This window comes from Esox lucius, chromosome 3 (genome assembly GCF_011004845.1).
Source record: "Esox lucius isolate fEsoLuc1 chromosome 3, fEsoLuc1.pri, whole genome shotgun sequence".
In the NCBI taxonomy this organism is placed as follows: domain Eukaryota; kingdom Metazoa; phylum Chordata; class Actinopteri; order Esociformes; family Esocidae; genus Esox; species Esox lucius.
Window position 1 is genome coordinate 18,334,728 of NC_047571.1, and position 11,139 is coordinate 18,345,866.

General features: G+C 40.2%; 1 protein-coding gene across 4 annotated transcripts in view; it reads left to right on the top strand.

Annotated features, from left to right (window-relative positions):
* The window catches only part of cables1 (Cdk5 and Abl enzyme substrate 1), a 28,654-nt gene extending 21,541 nt beyond the window's left edge, over positions 1-7,113 (top strand). For all 4 annotated transcript variants that reach the window (XM_010886590.4, XM_020045568.3, XM_020045570.3 and 1 more), the window contains 6 exons: positions 1,770-1,875; positions 2,053-2,212; positions 2,385-2,491; positions 4,082-4,188; positions 4,362-4,569; positions 4,914-7,113. In XM_010886590.4, coding sequence (XP_010884892.1) covers positions 1,770-1,875; positions 2,053-2,212; positions 2,385-2,491; positions 4,082-4,188; positions 4,362-4,569; positions 4,914-5,054 — 829 coding nt within the window. In that variant the 3' untranslated portion in view covers positions 5,055-7,113. The remainder of the gene's footprint in view (positions 1-1,769; positions 1,876-2,052; positions 2,213-2,384; positions 2,492-4,081; positions 4,189-4,361; positions 4,570-4,913) is intronic.
* Positions 7,114-11,139: the final 4,026 nt, after the last annotated feature.

Genomic DNA, 11,139 nt, shown 5'->3' on the forward strand with positions numbered 1-11,139 from the left:
GAGGAAGTCTAAGAGAAGATAAACACAGAGAATACAATGAACAGAGAGCGAGAAAAGGCACCATTCCCAAGACTTGAGGAGCATAACAGTTCACGTATTGCAAAGTTGTCGTAAGCCCAGCCATGCAACATGGGGCGAACAAGCCAATGAAGCACAGGGTGATGTCCCTATACGTCTAACTGACTGTTGACAGTCAAATCAAGTTATTGGCTGGGCTGCAGGAAAATACATTTTGTTGACTACTGAATGTAGATAACTGAAAAAGAAAAAAAAAAACATGCCTGTCCTTAAATGTAAATACTCAGTGCCAAGAATCACCATTATTATGTTCATAAGACCTACATTAGGTCATTATGTTCATATGACTTACAATTTAATAGTGAAGTCCAAGCTCACGTCTCTTATGACTTTTTCCTTCATTTTCTCTGTTTCTTGCCCCAGTTAGTTTTTATTGAATTACCTTGTTAATTAGCCCAGTCCTCTCTGGGGCACTTTGGTACTGTGAAATTCTAGGAAGCCAGAATGCTTTTGGCTTCTCTCCATCTGGTCCAATTCCACATTGCTTTTTAGAACTCCCGTTTCCTGTCTCCTGTTGTTGATTTTAATATTAAAAAGTCATAGTTTTCATTAGTCATTCTTAAATTGTAGCTCCGTCAGGTCTACAATAAGCCTTTGAATTTTAATAAATGTAGGTTTCATTCCACTTATTTAGATTTAGTTCTTTGAAAAGGGGTGAGGTGTTTCTGCTAGTTTGTATGATTTTTTTTTTTACCGTGGTTTTGTATAAATTGATCCAGTACCTCAGTGAATTCCTACTTTTTTATTTTGTTATGCTGCCATGTTCTATGGTTTCCATCTCTGTTTCATCCTCTGACAGGTCACTCTTTTCCTTATCTCATCGCCGCTCCTTAAAGTATGCCTCGGGAACTTGGTGTGTTTATATGATGCATCTGTCAGCAAGATTTTGCAATGTGTCGGATAACTTTGTTTTCATTCCAGCTCCACCTCTGACAGTCTGCCATCTAATCCTAACTCAGGTCATGTGATGGCCCTCTCTGGCATTGTAAAGCAGCCGTGCTTGTCCAGTGGCCTCATCCTACTACTGTGAATGGTCTGTCTGACAGAGAACTGGATTCACCACAGACCCTGTAGTCAAATCTATCAAGGAAAAGTCCATCAAATGAAGAAAGTTTAACAGTAAATCATTTCTGTTTAGTGTGACTCAATGCAAAACCTGTAACAGGGGTCTGTAGACTGTTCTCCAGCCACAAGGAACCATGTAGTGTTTTTCTAGAACTCTAACCTGACAGATTCTTTTTCATAACCGACAACAAATGTCAGCTCAGCGAAGAACTGTTTTCTTCTTTAGCCAAGCATTTGACCACCTTTACTTAGGAATCTATTGCACTGCCATGAAATGTATAGTACTGGTGATATGTCTGAGGCCCAGCCTCTCCTGCCTTCCTATAGCGCAGTTACAGTATATCTGTATGAATCCATAATCTGTCAGTTACAGTATATCTGTATGAATCCATACTCTGTCAGTTACAGTAAATCTGTATGAATCCATACTCTGTCAGTTCATTCCTTATGGTGTACTTCTAATTATCTAAGAATGATCACCAACCCACAGGCAAAGAACCTTATGGATTATTACAGTGTAAAAATGTAGAGATATACTGAGGTAAAGCCTAGATCCTAGACAACAGACTGCTTGCCGGGGGTTGGGGTTGGAGGAGGGGATTTCTGAAGGTGTTGTGCCCCAACAGGGATGTGAAGCTGGAAAGCGGGCGTCAAAGACACCCTTCAGGCGGGGTCAGTGCCAAGGAGATGGTTATCGGGCTGGAAGGGGTGGAGCTGGGTGCCGACGGGAAGGTGAGAGAGAAGAGTTAGAGATCAGTTATCTCCTCCAGGAAGACAATGGGGAGGGATTTCCTGAGTATGTTAACAGGGGTCCCGACTGTGTGTGAGAACCTGAACATGATCGCCTTAACAATAACAGGCTTTTAAAGTCTCTCTCTTTCTCCTACTGTTAACCCCGCCCCGACTAAGACGGTGTCGTACACCCAGTTCTTGTACCCCACCAACGCCCTGAGTAACGGCCGCAGGAACACCATCGACTCCACGTCATCCTTTTCTCAGTTTCGTAACACCAGCCATCGCAGCCTCAGCCTGGGTCGGGCCAACAGCAACCAGAGCAGCATGGACACAGGTCAGTGGTTCAGACACAGAGTGAATATGATTCACCCAGGCATAGCCATCCACAGCCTGATGTTTTGGTGTCTGGTATTTACTTGTATCACATTGAGTGTTTGTGGAAACACCATGTTTTTCGGGCCTTGTGCTTGTCTCAGTGTGTGAGCGTGTCTTTGTGTCCTCCTCAGGGAATGATCCCGGGGACTTGTTCCGGGACTATGACCCCAATCTGTTGGATGATCCCCAGTGGCCGTGTGGGAAACATAAGAGAGTACTGATCTTCCCCTCATATATGGTGGGAGACAAATCGGTTTACCACTATGTGTTTTCTTTGAGCTGTTATATATAGCCTGTCTTGAATGCTATATGGACATTTCTATTGGTTAATTGTACCAGTCAAGCTCAATCAAGCACAGCTGGTATTATAAATATTCAAAATAGTTTTTAACACAGGTCAGCTGTTTATGGTGGCCCTGTGTGGCTTTACTCTTTATAGCCTGTGATATTTGTATTTATTCAGGCCAGTTTAGAGTCCATCTTATGTAAGAGCAATAGGAATTAGTCTACTGGTGGTCAAGAACATTGTAATGCTTTTTTTTTAACTGATCTCATAGATTATTTGTGATCAAGGAAATATCAATAATTACATTACTTTCCATCCTGTTTGTGTTTGGACTTATCTTAGAGGTTGTATGTCATCACTGTCCATAAGTATCCGAGGCTCAAGCTCAATATTTAAAGCAATACAAGGGAAATGTATTGTGTAGAGTGATGTATTGTGTAGAGTAACTCCAGTACGTGTTTGCTATCCAGGATGAGGTCCAAAACTATAACTAGAAACAAACAATAAATACTAACTTAAAACAATTTCTACTGTATTAAAGGTAAAATTACTAGCTCAATGAAGATTCACTGTTTTGTTTTAGTCCGACCTGACTGATGTTGTAAGCTTTGTCTACGAGGCGATGATTGTGGCTATAGACTATGTTGAGAAGAATTTGGAAATGAATGGGCCTGTTAGGAATTCTCACTTTGTTAGAGATGGTAGTGTTGTTGGATAGTACAATAACATTGACTCTGTGCCCCAAGCCAAGCTACATTACCAGGTGGTGGGATTAAAGGAAAAATAAAACATGTTTTAGTGTTTTTTGTAAAGCCTGGAATTAAATTGTAGGTGCATCATAAAATAAACCTGAATTTGTAGGAACAGTTAGGTCTGGAGATATTTGGACACTGACACAATTTTCTTAATTTTGGCTCTGTATGCCACCACAGTGGATTTTAAATGAAACAACTGAGATGCAATTGAAGTGCAGACTTTCAGCTTTAATTCAAGGGGTTGAAATATTGTATGAAACGTTTAGGAATTGCAACCATTTCCATTACACAGTCTGCTTTTTTCAGAGGCTAAAATGCAATTGGACAAATTAACACAATCAAATAAAGTTTTCATTTTTAATATTACTGTTTGAAGTCTAGAAAGCATGGACATCACCAAATACTGGGTTTCCTCCTTTGCGATGCCAGGCCTGTAAAAGCTGTTCCTAAACCTTCCTCCAATTCGGATGTGAATACCCTCACATTAAAGCTGAGACTGCACTTTAAGCCCATATTCTTTATTTAACTGTAACTTGAGTGGTAAATAGACAAAATATCAAAACTTGTGTCAGTGTCCGATTATTTCCGAACCAATCTATCTCCAAAGTCATTTATATACAGCCTGAACAACCGTAGACCCAGAATCAAGCCCTGGGGCACACCTTCATGTACGTCTAGTAATTCAGATGTTATCCCTTTAGTCACAATAGCCTGAGTTCTTTTACAAAGATAATCCTGAAAATTCTGGCAATCATGTTTGACACCAATACTTGAATCTCCCTTTCAGACTACGGTCATAGAATATGTTAAGCCTTCTGACCTGAAGAAGGACATGAATGAGACATTCAAAGAGAAATTCCCTCACATACGGCTGACCCTCAGCAAAGTCAGAAGGTAGGGGAGATTTATACATTACGTGTGGATATGATGTTTAAATTCTTTTTGGCAGTGTTACTTAATAGTTATTTTATGCCAGACATTGAACAAAGTATAATTATTTAGTATTTATTCTAAATGTTTCTGCATTGACTCCCCCCTCCTTCCACCCCCTCCCTGCCCTCCCCCAGTCTGAAGAGAGAGATCCGGAAGTTGGCCCAGGAGGAGTGTGGCTTTGAGGAACCCACTGTAGCCATGGCATTTGTCTACTTTGAGAAGCTGGTCCTCCAGGGTAAACTCAACAAGCAGAACCGCAAACTTTGTGCAGGCGCCTGTGTCCTGCTTGCCGCCAAGATCGGGGGAGACCTGAAGAAGCACGAGGTCAAGCAGCTCATAGACGTAAGTGTCCCCCTCATCTCCTGCACTGGGCTTCGGCCATGTTTGCTTCCATGTCACGCTGACAGACCCCAATTCTGCATACATTTAAGAATTCAGGGTTCAGAGTATCCCTGCTTCCCATGGCCACAGAGGGCACTTGAGAAGAATCAGGTGACCACAGACTTGCTGGTAAAATGAAGGTTTTAGACAGGAAATGAAAAGGGTTGCAAACTAACTGACTTGCTAAGGGATCATATAGAGAAAAAAATATATATATTGTCACTATATATTCTTCATTGGGTATATGATGTGTTACAGTGGTTTAGTTACTACCTCACCTCTGCTCACCCCTTGTCTTTGTGTAGAAACTGGAGGAGAGGTTTCGTGTTAATAGGAGGGAGTTGATAGCCTTTGAGTTCCCAGTGTTGGTCGCCCTGGAGTTCAACCTGCATCTGCCCGAGCATGAGGTCATGCCCCACTACAGACGTCTCATGCAGACCTCCTAGCGTTGGTGACCTGTCAGGAGGTGCACCCACACCACGCCCTCCTGATCTAGGACCAGGAGACCAACTTAATGGACTCCCCATCTCACCTGGCACCACCTCACTGCAGCGTACCATGACCAGATCTACTCCCTGCAGCCTGGAGGTCTATCGTGTGTTGAAGTTTCAAATACACTAGACGACAGGCCGCATTCATTATGTACATTTTTCAGATCAAAACTTGAATGCAGCCAAAGTGACACATTTCACTTTGTATTTCACATTACATTCTTACTTCACCATTGTTCTCAGACTTTGACTACTTCATTCTTCAACACTTCAACACAAACAAAAGTTAATAAAGGGAGTATCCGTTCCACTGAATTTTTTAAAACCCTCTCCTTTTACATTTTTTGGGGAGGTTTTATGTAATCTTTGGTCTAAGGCATGCAAATGAATGCCTCAGAAGATTTTTTGTAATTTTTTTTTTGATTTCTTTCATTCTTTGTTTTTTGTTAACCAATCCCTATCAGCATTACCCTTTTATAAACTCAGCTTTTTGACTGCAAATTACTCAGTTATTGTACTTAATGCAGTATATTATTCTGTACATTTAAGTACTTTTTTCTACCTAACTAGTGCTTGCTTTGGACATTCAGTGACTGGGCCCTCTTTTTTTCAGTAGCCTCCTTTACACCTTGCGCTAACATGCGAGTCTCGTGATAATCAATATGATTCAAAAACTATCTGATCAAGGTTTGTCACATCTCTAGATCGTATTAAAAGGATTTTCATACATCTAATGTGTCGACGTACTGACCAGATTAACTGGTGCCTGCCTGTATGCTAATTTCTTTGACTGATATTCTTTTAAAACAGTATTTATTTTCTGAGCACTGCTGATGCCATAAGTCAATTGGGCTCAGTATAAATGGTTTTAAAAAGTGTGACCATCCAGATCAGCTTACACATGATGGATATCCATATACATTGCATGTCTCCCAAGATAGTGATCTCAGTCAGATTACATTATATCAGATTACATTATTTAGATTGTCGGCACCATTCTGTTTTAAAGTGTGCAATTACAATGTTGACAAGATCAGGACAAATAGGTATAAATGGGCCTATGGTGTAGTCTCCTGTGCTCTATGTTAGAGAATATTACTGGCACGTTTCTAGTGCTAAACTGGAGTTGTTGCAAAGGTATTGGAAGCATGATGATGCCACTGATACACATCTGATATTGATTAGCATCATCATTATTTTCTGTCAATACCAGACCAAGTGTTTGAAATGGCAGGTGATCATATCTGTCATAGTCACAATATGATTGTGCTTTATATCTTTTGACTAATGGTTTCAAAGGTCACTTTTGGAATGTTATGGTATGCTAATGCTATTGTTGTGACATCTTAGCCGAGTTTTCTTGAAAAACATAAGTATTGTTTATTTTATCATGTTCTGTATTTTTTTTTTCTTCACTGACTCACAAAAAACAATTTTAAGGATGTTAAATCCTTTTTTCATTCTCCTCAGACAGCCTCACCCTCAGGGCTAGAGGTTTTTAAATTACCCATTTAAAAAATGTGGGTAGCGGTGTTAACCCTAATGTTGGCTGTATATTCTCAATCTGAAGTTAACCATAAAGATTTTGATGCACCAATATAGATTGATACTGAACTATGGCAATCAGAAACACATTAAAGTTGGCACAAATATCTAAATTGACATATAATATATATGTCAATTTAGACATATCTAAATTGACAATATTTTGAGATTTAATTGATGAATTTACAGTAGCCTATGTATGCCTTCTGCATACAACACATTGATTAATGTAGTGGTGCATTAGTGTTTGGAAAAGTTGTATTTGACTTTAAACTGATGGCTATGATTAATAAAATTACTGTGGAAGATAATTTCTGAAAAGCTGTTTCTATTTACAAGCCCAAAGATTTTGCTGAAGAAAAGTTATACGCATGGCCAGAAAGCTGATGGTCAACAACATCCAAATGCACTTATGTTTGTAAATATCCTGCTTTGCTTGTTCAATAAAAACAAGATTCCTCAAATATGGGATTAGTTTTGCTTCATTTTTCATTAAACTGTGTGCTGTTTTTAAGAGTTACTGCCATAATATACTCTAGTTTCCACTCTTAATGTTTGTGGCTGAGAACCAATGGCATCTATTACATAAGGCTGTTCATGTTACTTGTACAAGGACAAACATCAGTACTGTGTCTTTAAGTCTGTCATGAACAAGAGAGCAGTAGATTATTAGAACCGGAATGTCTAAATATTCAATTAAATCAAACCTGCTTTGCAATATTTACACAATAGCTCTTTTTCCAATAATCAAATGAAATCTCAGACTGTTTTTTTGGTAGCTACAGCTGCTAGGGAGAGTATGCTTTCACTTTCCATAATTAGTGAGTTGGCACAGGGTGAATTTTGTAAATACACTATTGCTATGGCTGGTGTAAAGGAATCCTAGCCCAGTGCCAATATTCATGCTAATAACAGGTTATATGTTGTAGTTTTTAAAGGTCATTTTAAATTAAGCAAATATATTGTAGTTCACTGGAAATCAGACTGAATCTGGACTAAGGTGCTTTATTTATTATCGCCATAGCAACTTCAATTTTTGGTTTATATATGATATTCCAATGCCAACGTTTCAATGGAATTGTGAGAAGTGAAAACCAGTATTAGGTTTAGTGTTGGGTAGTTCTTTTTCTGTAGAATATAGTACACAACACCTGTCTTTGAGTTGGTGTCCATATTGGAGAAAGAAAATGTGCAATGTTGAGCCCATGGTCATCCTGCCAGTGGTACTGACTGGCTAAGTGAGCATGTTGTTGGGCCCTTCTGTGGCTCTGATGCAATCTGAGAGGACAATTTCTCATTGCGAGTGAGAGAGGGCAAAATGGAAAATAGCGCGAAGAGACAGCAGGAAAGAGAAAGGCAGGGAACCAATGGGCATTCCCGACCGCCTGACACATATACAAGGTAAACAAGGCAGTCAGTCACGCCAGTCCCAGTCTCATGCTGCCATCAAAACAAATAGTTCCAGGCAAGGCCACATGGCTTAGTTCTCTCCATTGACACCTCTAATACCCATCAACGCTTCACAAAGGGAGCTATTGACTGCCATTCCTGGGGCAGGATCACACATCAGCCACCTGCTTTGTACCAAATATGCATTGCATAGTTTTGGGGGCAAGCCCCCTGGATTGGTCTGTTGCCCTTCCTGCTTTATAAAACAACATTTGGCTGAAGCTGCAGTTTCCCCTGGACTGTTCCTAATGATGCTGTGAATGATGGAGTGACTCAGGGCTTTTCACCCCGGGTCAAATCCCAGTCACGGGCAACTGCTGGGCCCACCACCAGTATGGCCTGTAAATTTGTAAACAAGGAAGGGAATTATGGGTATGCATGGTGGGAGTTGTGTGGCGTGTTGTGACGGACGCTGGGAGAGGGACTCCCTGGTTGGTTTGTCTGGTCAGCGGGCGGGGTGGGGGGGATTTTTAAAGGGAGATATTTTATATGTAAAACATGAATCAGCTTCTTGAATTTTTTTCAATTTTTTTTTTAACCAACACTTAATAATTATTTGGTGATGTGAGCATGTTTAAATTGAAGCTCCAGAACTCATCTGTAGTCTAAGGGGTTGTCCTATGAGTATTTATTTTTTAATACAGTACCCAATATATTTCAAGTGTTTATTTCTTTTAATTTTGAGGATTATAACTGACAACTAATGAAAACCCTAAATTCAGTATCTCAGAAAATTAGAATTTTGTGAAAGGTTTCAATATTGAAGACACCTGGTGCCACACTCTAATCAGCTAATTAACCCAAAACACCTGCAAAGGCCTTTAAATGGTCTCTCAGTCTAGTTCTGTAGGCAACACAATCATGGGGAAGACTGCTGACTTGACAGCTGTCCAAAAGATGACCATTGACACCTTGCACAAGGAGGGCAAAACACAAAAGGTCATAGCTAAAGAGGCTGGCTGTTCACAGAGCTCTGTGTCCAAGCACATTAATAGGGAGGAGAAGGGAAGGAAAAGATGTGACTGCAGCTGGAGTCAGTGCTTCAAGAACCACCACGCACAGACGTATGCAAGACATGGGTTTCAGCTGTCACATTCCTTGTGTCAAGCCACTCTTGAACAAGACTGGGCTAAAGAAAAAAAGGACTGAACTGCTGCTGACTGGTCCAAAGTTATGTTCTCTGATGAAAGTAAATTTTCCATTTCCTCTGGAAATCAAGGTCCCATAGTCTGGAGGAAGTGAGGAGAGGCACATAATCTACGTTGCTTGAAGTCCAGTGTAAAGTTTCCACAGTCAGTGATGGTTTGGGGTGCCATGTCATCTGCTGGTGTTGGTCCACTGTGTTTTCTGAGGTCCAAGGTCAACGCAGCCGTCTACCAGGAAGTTTTAGAGCGCTTCCTGCTGCTGACCAAGTTTATGGAGATGCAGATTTCATTTTCCAACAGGACTTGGCACCTGCACACAGTGCCAAAATTACCAGTACCTGGTTTAAGGACCATGGTATCTCTGTTCTTAATTTACCAGCAAACTCGCCTGACCTTAACCCTATAGAAACTCTATGGGGTTTTGTGAAGAGGAAGATGCGATATGCCAGACCCAACAATGCAGAAGAGCTGAAGGCCACTATTAGAGCAACCTGGGCTCTCATAACACCTGAGCAGTGCCACAGACTGATCGACTCCATGCCACACCGCATTGCTGCAGTAATTCAGGCAAAAGTAGCCCCAACTAAGTATTGAGTGCTGTACATGCTCATACATTTCATGTTCATACTTTTCAGTTGGCCAACCTTTCTAAAAATATATTTTTTGTATTGGTCTTAAGTAATATTCTAATTTTCAGCGATACTGAATTTGGGATTTTCATTAGTTGCCAGTTATAATCATCACAATTAAAAGAAATAAACATTAGAAATGTCTGTGTGTAATGAATGAATGTAATACACAAGTTTCACTTTTTGAATGGAATTACTGAAATAAATCAACTTTTTGATGATATTCTAATTTTATGACCAGCACCTGTACTTGTGTACAGTAAGCACTAGTCCGACAGTCTGTGTTGGTGTCACCTGAGCCTAGCTGTAGCAAAACCAGGGACGCAAAACAACAGGGCATTAAATGCCTCCCCAACCTTAATAATTAATGTGACTTTTAAAGTGATTCAGTCCAAGGTTTCCACTGGAAAATACAGCCAATGGCCAGAAATTGAACCCTAAGGATAGTGTAGGCAGCAAATAAGGCCACGCAATCAAAGAGAAAGTTAAGGCATTGCAGAATGTGCTTTAGACTGGTCTGGTCTTTGAAAATAATTATTTGAAAAAAATGGATTTATTAATATATGATTCCATAAATCAATGGTCCCACCAGTATTACATTTTTTCCCAGAGGCCAGTATAATGCTCACTGATAAATGTCACATGGTTGACTACCTCCAGAGATGATCAGTAGGCCCATTTCGGTGATAGCATTTGTCCTTCATCTTGATCATATCAACATTGTCTAGTAGATTTTCAGATAGCAACATTTTGCTCATCATGCCTCTGAGAAAGGTTTTAATGGGAAAATGTAGAGCCATTTGTTCTATTTTGTCCACATTCTAATTGTGTTAGAATAACATTTTGTAACATTAAACACCAGACTGTGGCCAGACTGAGGCCACAAATGAAACAGCTTTGACTTTAATAACAGCTATATTCAAATTCACATATTACCAATACCAATTCTGAAAATAAGAAAATGCAAGATGGTACAGTACAGTATCTGACTAATCTATATATAAAAAATAAAAACATGTCCTAAATGTTCTGCATTTAACCCTGTCTCCTACAGCAACAGTAGTGTTATCTACTCTGAGCTGTAGCCAGCTTGGAGCTCAGCTGTTCTGGCCCTCAAATGTGGGCGGAGCTGGGTCATGTGTGGGAGGGGGTGCTTGGGGGGGTGGTTTAGGGTGGGGTAAGCTACACAGGGATTACATAACAGAACCTCAGTTTTCCCATACCCTCTCCTGCTCCCCATAAAACAATATATGATCCCCTTTTTCCCTCTGC